Below are 13,839 nucleotides of genomic sequence, written 5' to 3' on the forward strand. Positions count from 1 at the left end.
AGACTTTTTTGAAATTTATTTGGTTCTATTCGGTCCAAATTTTTTTGATTTTATTCCAGTAAGGCTAACACTTTCTTTAAGTGTGTTTCGGTCCTATATATTTTGGGTACTGTTGAAGCATGGCTGGTCACCCGTGGGGTTCAAGCGCTGCTCAGACCTGGAATCTTCTGGGGTATTTCTTCCAGTTCCATTTTTAGGAACTGGGTTTTGGAGTTTTTATTCAAACTATTCTGCCTTTTTTTTGGTCAGTGATAGCATTATTTGTTTTCATTAGATACAATAAATGCATATTTTTTTCTGTATTCATTCAGATTATTTTCTGAGGATGCGGAATCTCATATGATTCGCTTTGTTCTTCCAGGACATAGTTAGAGGATCTTTTTTTCAAAAGCTCTTGATTCCTCACACAAGGGTCACCTTTTTTAGGTTTCCAGATGGTTTGTGTCACTGTCTTTGTCTCTATCAGACAAGGGACAATTTTATTGGGTTCCGTCTGTCGGTACCTTTAGTCTCTATTATTCCCTTTGCTCATTTTCAATAGAAAGAACCTTTCCAGTCTTTTATGCTGAATTATGGTGCAGGGATTCTAGGATTTCGCATTTTAAATCTTCAAATCCAAATATTTATCTCTTGATTTGGTGGTTAAGATCACCATCATTTAGTTCTACAGGTCTCTTCGTTTCTTTCAACCTGGACCATGATCTCTACAGATGTGAGTCTTTTTGGTTGGGAGGCTGTCTGAGGATCTCTGTCAGCACAAGGGGTTTGGAAATCTCAGGAAGCGAGATTACCATTTGATATTTTAGAACTCCGTGCTTTCTCAGAGTTTTTCAGTTAGAGACGTTTATTGTTTTTCAGACAATATCGCAACTATGGTGTATGTCAATCATCAGGGTAAGACTATCAGTCCTTAGGCTGTGACAGAAGTGTCTCGGATATTAGCTTAGGCTAAATCCAGCTCCTATCTAAATTCTGTGTTTTTTTTCCCAGGTATAGATATTTGGGAAGCGGATTATCTCTGTTAATCAAGCTTTACATCCGGGAGAATGGTCTCTCATACCCAGATATGTTTTTCAATTTTTCAGATGTGAGCATTTCTAGAAATAGATCTGTTGGCATCTCATCTGAATAAAGAACTTCCCAGGGGCCTATTCAGGTCCGGGGATCCTCAGGCGGAAGTAGTGCATGCATTGACATTTCTTTGGAATTATCTTTTTGCCTATTTCTTTCCGCCTCTAGTTCTTCTTTCAAAGTGATTTTCCAAAATTCTTATGGAGTATTTGTTTGTTATGCTGGTGGCTCCAGCATGGCCTCTCAGGTTTTGGTATGCGGATCTCATTCGGATGGCCAGTTGCCAACCTTGGACACTTCTGTTTAAACCAGACCTTCTTTCTCAAGGCCCATTTTTTCCATCAGGATCTCAAATCATTAAATTTGAAGGGATGGAGATTGAACGCTTGGTTTTTTGTCATAGAGGTTTCTCTGACTCATTGATTAATACTATGTTTCAGGCTCGTAAATCTGTCTCTAGAAAGATTTATTATTGAGTCTGGAAGACCTACTTTTCTTGGCATTCTTTTAAAATTTATAGAATTTTTTTTTTTTTTTTCAGGTTGGTTTGGATAAGGTTTTGTCTTCAGTTCTTTGTTCGGACAAATCTCTACTCTTTCTGTTCTTTTTTCACAGAAAGATTGCTAATCATCCTGATATTCATTGTTTTGTACAGGCTTTGGTCCGTATCAAGCCTGTCATTAATTCAATCTCTCCTCTTTGGAGTCTCAATTTGGTGCTGAGGGCTTTACAGGCTCCTCCGTTTGAAACTATGCATTTTCTGAACATAAAATTACTTTCTTGGAAAAGTATTGTTCCTTTTGGTTATTTCTTCTGCTAGAAGAATTTTTTAGTTATCTGCTCTTTTTTGTGAATATCTTTTTCTGATTTTTCATCAGGATAAGGCAGTGTTACTTCCTGATATTCATCATTTTGTTCAGGTTTTGATTCGTATCAAACCTGTCATTAAGCCAATTTCTCCTCCTTGGAGTCTTATTTGGGTTCTGAAGGTTTTTCAGGCTCTTCTATTTGAGCATATGCTTGCTCTGGACATTCATTACTTTCATGGAAAGTATTGTTCTTTTTGGACATCTCTTCAGCTAGAACAGCTTTTGAATTATCTGTTCTTTCTTGTGAATCTCTTTTTCTGATTTTTTTCATCAGGAAAAGGTGGTTTTTTCTGTCCTCATTTCAATTCTTACCTAAAGTTGTAAATTCTAACAAACATTAGGGAGGAATTATTGTTTTCCTAAGACTTCTTTGGTGAGATTCTTACTTTCTATGTTGAAGCTATTCAGATTTCAGATAGACTTCTAGTCTATTTTTTATCTTTTCTGGTTTTAGGAAGGTCAAAAAGCTTCTGCCATTTATTTGGCATCTTGCTCAAACTTTTGATTCATCATGCTTATTTGGAGTCGGGTGGATTCCCGCCTCAGAGGATTACGGCTCCTTCTACTAGGTCAGTTTCTACTTCCTGGGCTTTTTAAGAATGAAGCTTCTGTTGATCAGATTTGCAAAGCAATGACTTGGTCTTCTTTGCATACTTTTACTATGTTCTACCATTTTGATGTTTTCTCTTCTTAGAAGCAGTTTTGGTAGAATGGTACTTCAGGCAGCTGTTTCAGTTTGATTCTTCTGCTTATATTTTCAGTTTTTTTCATTATAAAAATTGAAACTTTTTTGATTTGGGTAGTGGGTTCATTTTTCAGCGGAATTGGCTGTCTTTATTTTATCCCTCCCTCTCTAGTGACTCTTGCGTGGAAGTTCCACATCTTGGGTATTTCTTATCCCATACGTCACTAGCTCATGGACTCTTGTTAATTACATGAAAGAAAACATAATTTATGTAAGAACTTACCTGATAAATTCATTTCTTTCATATTAGCAAGAGTCCATGAGGCCCACCCTTTTTTGTTGTGGTTATGATTTTTTTGTATAAAGCACAATTATTCCAATTCCTTATTTTTTTTTTTTTTTTTTAATGCTTTCGCTCCTTTCTTATCACCCCACTTCTTGGCTATTCGTTAAACTGAATTGTGGGTGTGGTGAGGGGTGTATTTATAGGCATTTTAAGGTTTGGGAAACTTTGCCCCTCCTGGTAGGAATGTATATCCCATACGTCACTAGCTCATGGACTCTTGCTAATATGAAAGAAATGAATTTATCAGGTAAGTTCTTACATAAATTATGTTTTTTTTTCTAGCTCTGGCAATTAGAAGTGTAGCCTTGCTACATATCTGTTTCTAATTGACCTCATCAGAGATAAAATACTGCAAATTCTGATAACATAATGGCTGGGGCTAGCTGTGTCTAATTCAGTATCTAGACCAGTGATGGTGAACTTAAAGGGCCATGATACCCAAATGTTTAAACACTTGAAAGTGATGCAGCATAGCTGTAAAAAGCTGACTAGAAAATATCACCTGAACATCTCTATGTAAAAAAGAAAGATATTTTACCTCAAAAGTTCCTCAGTAGCCACCTCCCATTGTAAAGGATTTCTAAGCAGCATATTAGTATGTCTGTCCTGGGACAGCTGAAAGGATGAGCCTCGTGCACTCTCATATTATTTCACCAATCAGGTAAAGGAAGCTTACTATGAAATCTCATGAGATCACAGCAAGAGTTCATGACCTCAGCACTGCTGATGCTGATTGGCTGCTGTTCATTTCTTCAGCCGAGTATAACTTTTTACACAGAACTTACTCTGCTGAGCTGAGGAGATTGTGAGGTAAAATATCTTCCTTTTTTACATAGAGATGCTCAGGTAATATTTTCCTGTCAGCTTTTTACAGTTATACTGCATCAGTTTCAAGTGATTTAGCATATGAGTATTATGTCCCTTTAAGCACTCCATATGTTTCAGAACTACATTTCCCATGATGCCTAGGACACTCTGTAGTCTAGTCAAGCATCATGGGAAATGTAGTTCTTACACATCTGCCAAGTTTCTCCATCACTGACCATATCGTCTGTATGTTGCTTTATATAACAGCAACAGGATATCGTATAGCGTCGCAGGGGGGGAAGCTACGGTGTAATATAGACTAGCGGTTGTTGTCTGCTGTAAACACGCCGGGTATGTAACGCCATGTTTTACCTCATTTCTCCTCAGAGGAACCTGAGCTGAATATTATCATAAAAGAAGAGGAAGATGATGAATTTCCACTGACTCCCCAATATGGTGCACAGGCGTATAGCTATAAAGGTGAGAACTGGCTGTGAAGGGGTTAACGTGAGTGCCGGTATCTAAAAATACTCTTAAAAACACTTGAATACATTAAAGTTTACAATCCCTTTAATTATTGATCTGTACATTGTCTAAATCAGGGACAGTCTACATCAGAATTGTTATTGCCTAAAGATAATCTCTTTATTACCCATTCTTATCTCAGTTATATTAATATACTTTTTACCTCTGTGATTACCTTGTATCTAAGCCTCTGCAGACTGCTCCTTATCTCAGTTATATTAATATACTTTTTACCTCTGTGATTACCCTGTATCTAAGCCTCTGCAGACTGCTCCTTATCTCAGTTATATTAATATACTTTTTACCTCTGTGATTACCTTGTATCTAAGCCTCTGCAGACTGCTCCTTATCTCAGTTATATTAATATACTTTTTACCTCTGTGATTACCCTGTATCTAAGCCTCTGCAGACTGCTCCTTATCTCAGTTATATTAATATACTTTCTCTTGTTAAGTGTATCCAGTCCACAGATCATCCATTACTTGTGGGATATTCTCCTTCCCAACAGGAAGTTGCAAGAGGATCACCCACAGCAGAGCTGCTATATAGCTCCTCCCCTCCCTGCCATATCCAGTCATTCTCTTGCAACTCTCAACTAAGATGGAGGTCGTAAGAGGACTGTGGTGTTTTATACTTAGTTTATTTCTTCAATCAAAAGTTTGTTATTTTTAAATGGTACCGGAGTGTACTGTTTATCTCAGGCAGTATTTAGAAGAAGAATCTGCCTGCGTTTTCTATGATCTTAGCAGAAGTAACTAAGATCCTTTGCTGTTCTGACATATTCTGAGGAGTGAGGTAACCTCAGAGGGGGAATAGCGTGCAGGTTTCCTGCAATAAGGTATGTGCAGTTAAATTATTTTTCTAGGGAATGGAATTTGCTAGAAAATGCTGCTGATACCGAAGTAATGTAAGTAAAGCCTTAAATGCAGTGATAGCGACTGGTATCAGGCTTATTAATAGAGATACATACTCTTATAAAGTGTATTTTAAAACGTTTGCTGGCATGTTTAATCGTTTTTATATATGTTTGGTGATAAAACTTATTGGGGCCTAGTTTTTTCCACATGGCTGGCTTGAATTTTGCCTAGAAACAGTTCCCTGAGGCTTCCCACTGTTGTAATATGAGTGGGAGGGGCCTATTTTGGCGTTTTTTTGCACAGCAAAAATTACAGACACAGACATCCAGCTTCTTCCTGCATGATCCAGGACTTCTCTGAAGGTTTCAAAAGGCTTCAAAAGTCGTATTGAGGGAGGTAAAAAGCCACAGTAGAGCTGTGGCAGTTGTTGTGACTGTTTAAAAAACGTTTTTGTCATTTGTTATTCCGTTTTTGGTATTAAGGGGTTAATCATCCATTTGCAAGTGGGTGCAATGCTCTGCTAACTTATTACATACACTGTAAAAATTTCGTTAGTGTAACTGCATTTTTTCACTGTTATTTCTAAATTTGGGAAAATTTGTGTTTCTTAAAGGCGCACTAACTTTTTTTTATATTGCTTTTAAACTTGTTTTAAAGTGTTTTCCAAGCTTGCTAGTCTGTTTAAACATGTCTGACACAGAGGAACCTACTTGTTCATTATGTTTGAAAGCCATGGTGGAGCCCCATAGGAGAATGTGTACTAAATGTATTGATTTCACCTTAAACAGTAAAGATCAGTCTTTATCTATAAAAGAATTGTCACCAGAGGGTTCTGTCAAGGGGGAAGTTATGCTGACTAACTCTCCCCACGTGTCAGACCCTTCGCCTCCCGCTCAGGGGACGCACGCTAATATGGCGCCAAGTACATCAGGGACGCCCATAGCGATTACCTTGCAGGACATGGCTGCAATCATGAATAATACCCTGTCAGAGGTATTAGCCAGATTGCCTGAATTAAGAGGCAAGCGCGATAGCTCTGGGGTTAGGAGAGATACAGAGCGCGCAAATGCTGTTAGAGCCATGTCTGATACTGCGTCACAGTATGCAGAACATGAGGACGGAGAGCTTCAGTCTGTGGGTGACATCTCTGACTCTGTCAGGCTCAACCTTAATATATCTAAAAGAATTAGAATGTTTGGGCCATGTTAGACAAGTGAACCACAACTGCTGGGATTTAGCTAGATTAATTTGTGTATGTTGCTGAACTGGTTAATGGATGCAGCATAGAGAGTTCTGGCAGCATAGTTGAGTCCATAAAACCATACAGCAGGATATAATATATTGAAGGCATTTGTTAGTAGTTCCTATAGCCACCACATGTGTATATTGATACACTGAATAGGTGTGGCAGGAAAACTAGCAAACAGTTCAAATGTGAAATACAAAACCAAATATCAGTATTACTGAAAACTGCAGTCTGAAATAGAGAAGTTATAACAGCCCTTTATAGCTAAGAAATATTACAAGCTGTCAGCTTAACTATAATGAAGCGCCAAGAGTGCTTTTTGTAGTGTGCACAAAATGGATTTTAAATTTAGAGAGATTGTTTGCAGAGATTCTGATAACAGTCCTTGAAATATATGCATATACTTTTATCCAAGCGCTTATAAGTTCATATATGGCAGCTTAACACTTTCCACAAGAAATGTATACATGTAGCAGATGTTCTTACCGGTATAAACTTAAGTGTAAGTTGCGGCCGTTGCAAGAAGGAGAATGCTGCAGCTCAGAGTGAGGCGTGGAGGTTGTGAGGATGAAGCAGTAGGGGCTTTGTGAACAGCGTTCACAGAATAAGCTGGATCAAGAGGGAGCTTGTAAAATAGCTCTTCAGATAGAGGATGGCTGTAAGGATACTATCTGTCTCCAATACTAAGCAATGAGAATAAGGCAGGTGAGCCTTATAAAGCTGTTGAGAGTAAGCTGCTGGGTCCTAAAGTGAGACAAGTTTGTTATGTTGTATACATAGAGAGGATGACAACCTGACAGACTCAGGGAAACCTGATTCAGAGATTTCTAATTTTAAATTTAAGCTTGAGAACCTCCGTGTATTGCTTGGGGAGGTATTAGCTGCTCTGAATGATTGTAACACAGTTGCAATTCCAGAGAAATTGTGTAGGCTGGATAGATACTATGCGGTGCCGGTGTGTACTGACGTTTTTCCTATACCTAAAAGGCTTACAGAAATTATTAGCAAGGAGTGGGATAGACCCGGTGTGCTCTTTTCCCCACCTCCTATATTTAGAAAAATGTTTCCAATAGACGCCACTACACGGGACTTATGGCAGACGGTCCCTAAGGTGGAGGGAGCAGTTTCTACTTTAGCAAAGCGTACCACTATCCCGGTTGAGGACAGTTGTGCTTTTTCAGATCCAATGGATAAAAAATTGGAGGGTTACCTTAAGAAAATGTTTATTCAACAAGGTTTTATTTTACAGCCCCTTGCATGCATTGCGCCTGTCACTGCTGCGGTGGCATTCTGGTTTGAGGCCCTGGAAGAGGCCATCCAGACAGCTCCATTGAATGAAATTATTGACAAGCTTAGAACGCTTAAGCTAGCTAACTCATTTGTTTCTGATGCCATTGTTCATTTAACTAAACTAACGGCTAAGAATTCCGGATTCGCCATCCAGGCGCGTAGGGCGCTATGGCTTAAATCCTGGTCAGCTGACGTGACTTCAAAGTCTAAATTACTCAACATTCCTTTCAAGGGGCAGACCTTATTCGGGCCTGGCTTGAAGGAAATTATTGCTGACATTACTGGAGGCAAGGGTCATACCCTTCCTCAGGACAGGGCCAAATCAAAGGCCAAACAGTCTAATTTTCGTGCCTTTCGAAATTTCAAGGCAGGAGCAGCATCAACTTCCTCCGCTTCAAAACAAGAGGGAACTGTTGCTCATTCCAGACAGGCCTGGAAACCTAACCAGTCCTGGAACAAGGGCAAGCAGGCCAGAAAGCCTGCTGCTGCCCCCAAGACAGCATGAAGGAACGCCCCCCTATCCGGAAACGGATCTAGTGGGGGGCAGACTTTCTCTCTTCGCCCAGGCGTGGGCAAGAGATGTTCAGGATCCCTGGGCGTTGGAGATCATATCTCAGGGATATCTTCTGGACTTCAAAGCTTCTCCTCCACAAGGGAGATTTCATCTTTCAAGGTTATCAGCAAACCAGATAAAGAAAGAGGCATTCCTAAGCTGTGTGCAAGACCTCCTAGTAATGGGAGTGATCCATCCAGTTCCGCGGACGGAACAAGGACAGGGATTTTATTCAAATCTGTTTGTGGTTCCCAAGAAAGAGGGAACCTTCAGACCAATCTTGGATCTAAAGATCTTAAACAAATTCCTCAGAGTTCCATCATTCAAAATGGAAACTATTCGGACCATCCTACCCATGATCCAAGAGGGTTAGTACATGACCACAGTGGACTTAAAGGATGCCTACCTTCACATACCGATTCACAAAGATCATCATCGGTTCCTAAGGTTTGCCTTTCTAGACAGGCATTACCAATTTGTAGCTCTTCCCTTCGGGTTGGCCACTGCCCCGAGAATTTTTACAAAGGTTCTGGGCTCACTTCTGGCGGTTCTAAGACCGCGAGGCATAGCAGTGGCTCCGTATCTAGACGACATCCTGATACAGGCGTCAAGCTTTCAAATTGCCAAGTCTCATACAGAGATAGTTCTGGCATTTCTGAGGTCGCATGGGTGGAAAGTGAACGTGGAAAAGAGTTCTCTATCACCACTCACAAGAGTCTCCTTCCTAGGGACTCTTATAGATTCTGTAGAGATGAAAATTTACCTGACTGAGTCCAGGTTATCAAAACTTCTAAATGCTTGCCGTGTCCTTCATTCCATTGCACGCCCGTCAGTGGCTCAAGGCATGGAAGTAATCGGCTTAATGGTAGCGGCAATGGACATAGTGCCATTTGCCCGCCTGCATCTCAGACCGCTGCAATTATGCATGCTAAGTCAGTGGAATGGGGATTACTCAGATTTGTCCCCTCTACTAAATCTGGATCAAGAGACAAGAGATTCTCTTCTCTTGTGGCTTTCTCGGGTCCATCTGTCCAAGGGTATGACCTTTCGCAGGCCAGATTGGACGATTGTAACAACAGATGCCAGCCTTCTAGGTTGGGGCGCAGTCTGGAACTCCCTGAAGGCTCAGGGATCGTGGACTCAGGAGGAGAAACTCCTCCCAATAAATATTCTGGAGTTAAGAGCAATATTCAATGCTCTTCTAGCTTGGCCTCAGTTAGCAACACTGAGGTTCATCAGATTTCAGTCGGACAACATCACGACTGTGGCTTACATCAACCATCAAGGGGGAACCAGGAGTTCCCTAGCGATGTTAGAAGTCTCAAAGATAATTCGCTGGGCAGAGTCTCACTCTTGCCACCTGTCAGCGATCCACATCCCAGGCATAGAGAACTGGGAGGCGGATTTTCTAAGTCGTCAGACTTTTCATCCGGGGGAGTGGGAACTCCATCCGGAGGTGTTTGCTCAACTGGTCCATCGTTGGGGCAAACCAGAACTGGATCTCATGGCGTCTCGCCAGAACGCCAAGCTTCCTTGTTACGGATCCAGGTCCAAGGACCCGGGAGCAACGCTGATAGATGCTCTAGCAGCTCCTTGGTTCTTCAACCTGGCCTATGTGTTTCCACCGTTTCCTCTTGCCAAAATCAAACAGGAGAGAGCATCAGTGATTCTGATAGCGCCTGCGTGGCCATGCAGGACCTGGTATGCAGACCTAGTGGACATGTCATCTCTTCCACCATGGACTCTTCCTCTGAGGCAGGACCTTCTAATACAAGGTCCTTTCAATCATCCAAATCTAATTTCTCTGAGACTGACTGCATGGAGATTGAACGCTTAATTCTATCAAGGCGTGGCTTCTCCGAGTCAGTCATTGATACCTTCATACAGGCTCGGAAGCCTGTCACCAGTAAAGTCTACCATAAGATATGGCGTAAATATCTTTATTGGTGTGAATCCAAGAGTTACTCATGGAGTAAGGTTAGGATTCCTAGGATATTGTCCTTTCTCCAAGAGGGTTTGGACAAAGGCTTATCAGCTAGTTCTTTAAAAGGACAGATCTCTGCTCTGTCTATTCTTTTGCACAAGCGTCTGGCAGAAGTTCCAGACGTCCAGGCATTTTGTCAGGCTTTGGTTAGGATTAAGCCTGTGTTTAAAACTGTTGCTCCCCCGTGGAGCTTAAACTTGGTTCTTAAAGTTCTTCAGGGAGTTTCGTTTGAACCTCTTCATTCCATTGATATTAAACTTTTATCTTGGAAAGTTCTGTTTTTGATGGCTATTTCCTCGGCTCGAAGAGTCTCTGAGTTATCTGCCTTACATTGTGATTCTCCTTATCTAATTTTTCATTCAGACAAGGTAGTTCTGTGTACCAAACCTGGGTTTTTACCTAAGGTGGTTTCTAACAAGAATATCAATCAAGAGATTGTTGTTCCATCATTGTGTCCTAATCCTTCAAAGAAGGAACGTCTTTTGCATAATCTGGACGTAGTCCGTGCCTTGAAGTTTTACTTACAGGCTGCTAAAGATTTTCGTCAAACATCTGCCCTGTTTGTCGTTTACTCTGGACAGAGGAGAGGTCAAAAAGCTTCGGCAACCTCTCTCTCCTTTTGGCTTCGGAGCATAATACGCTTAGCCTATGAGACTGCTGGACAGCAGCCCCCTGAAAGGATTACAGCTCATTCTACTAGAGCTGTGGCTTCCACCTGGGCCTTTAAAAATGAGGCCTCTGTTGAACAGATTTGCAAGGCTGCGACTTGGTCTTCGCTTCACACCTTTTCAAAATTTTACAAATTTGACACTTTTTTGCTTCTTTGGAGGCTATTTTTGGGAGAAAGGTTCTACAGGCAGTGGTTTCTTCCGTTTAAGTTCCTGCCTTGTCCCTCCCATTATCCGTGTACTTTAGCTTTGGTATTGGTATCCCACAAGTAATGGATGATCCGTGGACTGGATACACTTAACAAGAGAAAACATAATTTATGCTTACCTGATAAATTTATTTCTCTTGTAGTGTATCCAGTCCACGGCCCGCCCTGTCCTTTTAAGGCAGGTCTAAATTTTAATTAAACTACAGTCACCACTGCACCCTATGGTTTCTCCTTTCTCGTCTTGTTTCGGTCGAATGACTGGATATGGCAGTGAGGGGAGGAGCTATATAGCAGCTCTGCTGTGGGTGATCCTCTTGCAACTTCCTGTTGGGAAGGAGAATATCCCACAAGTAATGGATGATCCGTGGACTGGATACACTACAAGAGAAATAAATTTATCAGGTAAGCATAAATTGTTTTTTACCTCTGTGATTACCTTGTATCTAAGCCTCTGCAGACTGCTCCTTATCTCAGTTATATTAATATACTTTTTACCTATGTGATTACCTTGTATCTAAGCCTCTGCAGACTGCCCCTTATTTCAGTTATATTAATATACTTTTTACCTCTGTGATTACCTTGTATCTAAGCCTCTGCAGACTGCCCCTTATCTCAGTTATATTAATATACTTTTTACATCTGTGATTACCCTGTATCTAAGCCTCTGCAGATGCTCCTTATCTCTGTTATATTAATATACTTTTTACCTCTGTGATTACCTTGTATCTAAGCCTCTGCAGACTGCCCCTTATCTCAGTTATATTAATATACTTTTTACCTCTGTGATTGCCTTGTATCTAAGCCTCTGCAGACTGCCCCCTTATATCAGTTAGATTAATATTCTTTTTACCTCTGTGATTACCCTGTATCTAACCCCTCTGCAGACTGCCCCTTATCTCAGTTATATTAATATACTTTTTACCTCTGTGATTACCTTGTATCTAAGCCTCTGCAGACTGCTCCTTATCTCAGTTATATTAATATACTTTTTACCTCTGTGATTACCTTGTATCTAAGCCTCTGCAGACTGCCCCTTATCTCAGTTATATTAATATACTTTTCTCTTGCAAGGTGTATCCAGTCAACGGATTCATACTTGTGGGATATTCTCATTCCCTACAGGAAGTGGCAAAGAGAGCACACAGCAAAGCTGTCCATATAGCTCCCCCTCTAGCTCCACCCCCCAGTCATTCTCTTTGCCGGCTCTAAGCACTAGGGTCTGTCTACGGGAGGGTAAAATGAATGTGGTTTTAGAATTGTAGTTTTATTATCTTCAATCAAAAGTTTGTTATTTTAAATGGTACCGGTTTGTACTATTTACTCTATAGCAGAAAAGTGATGAAGATTTCTGCTGAGAGGAAAATGATTTTAGCATGTTGTAACTAAAATCCACTGCTGTTCCCACACAGGAATGAGGAGTACCAGAAAACTTCAGTTGGGGGGAACAGTTTGCAGGGTGATCCGCAATAAGGTATGTTCAGTCATTTATTTCTAGACAAGACTGAGATAATGCTAGAAGGACTGACAATATCCCCATGAGGGGAGGGTAAGATATGTTCACAGACTTAGTAAGGAATTGAATGCTTACATAACAGGGCTACTTATGCTGGTTGACACTGATTCAGGGCAATCGATTGTTTATTCAAGAAAAATATCGTTTGTAGACACTTGAAAGCCCTTTTGGGGCTTTTTATGGGGTTATTATCCACATGGCTGGTTTTTAGTCACTTGAGAGTGTTTTTACTAGGCCTCACAACTCCGGAGTAGAGTGGGAGGAGCCTAATTTTGTGCCTCAGATGCGCAGTTAGAATTTGCAGAGAAGTTCATGCTGATTCACATGGAGGGTCCTGCTGCTGTTTGAGGGCCTGATAGAAGCTATATTCCCCCAAATCTGATCCCTAAGGGCAGGTAGGGCCACAGCAAGGCTGTGGCAAGGTGCTGTACTTTTGTTAACCAGGTGTTGGCTTTAGGCTGCTCCGGTTCGGGCATTAAGGGGTTAATCATTCTGAAACTTGTGGTGCAATCTTATTAAGGCTTTGGGTACATACTGTGGAAATTTCAGGAGAATTGCTGCATTTTTCACTGTTTTGTAAAATTGTGTGCTCTTTTTATTTCATAAAGGCACAGTAACGGTTTTTTCAAATTGTGTTTTTTTTTTAATTAAAGTGGTTTCCAAGCCTGCTTATATATATTACTAGTCTATTAAACATGTCTGTCACTAAGGAAAATCCTTGTTCAATGTGTTTAGAAGCCATGGTGGAACCCCCTCTCAGAATGTGTCCCACTTGTACTGATATGTCTATACACTTTAAAGATCATATTGTTGCACTTAAAAATGTGGCCCAAGATGATTCTCAGACTGAAGGTAACGAGGGTAGCCCGTCTGCCTCTCCCCAAGTGTCACAACCAGCTACGCCCGCGCAAGCGACGCCTAGTACCTCTAGTGCGTCTAACTCTTTTACTTTACAAGATTTAGCGGCAGTCATGGATAATTCTCTTACAGCTTTCTTATCTAAACTGCCCGTGTTACCTGCAAAGCGTGATAGCTCTGTTTTAAGAAAAGATTATGAGCATTCTGACGCTTTGGTAGCCATATCCGATATACCCTCACAACACTCTGAAGTGGGAGCAAGGGATTTGATGTCTGAGGGAGAAGTCTCTGATTCAGCAAGGGTCCCTCCTCAGACAGACTCAGATACATTGGCTTTTAAATTTAAACTAGAACACCT

At 40.9% G+C, this 13,839-nt stretch overlaps 1 protein-coding gene across 1 annotated transcript in view; it reads left to right on the forward strand.

The window, feature by feature from the left end:
- LOC128659677 (gastrula zinc finger protein XlCGF57.1) overlaps positions 1 to 13,839 on the forward strand; it is a 134,808-nt gene that overhangs the window by 86,745 nt on the left and 34,224 nt on the right. The window contains exon 5 of the mRNA XM_053713251.1: positions 4,166 to 4,258. Within this exon, the coding sequence (XP_053569226.1) occupies positions 4,166 to 4,258 (93 nt within the window). The remainder of the gene's footprint in view (positions 1 to 4,165; positions 4,259 to 13,839) is intronic.

This window comes from Bombina bombina, chromosome 5 (assembly GCF_027579735.1).
Source record: "Bombina bombina isolate aBomBom1 chromosome 5, aBomBom1.pri, whole genome shotgun sequence".
Classification (NCBI taxonomy): domain Eukaryota; kingdom Metazoa; phylum Chordata; class Amphibia; order Anura; family Bombinatoridae; genus Bombina; species Bombina bombina.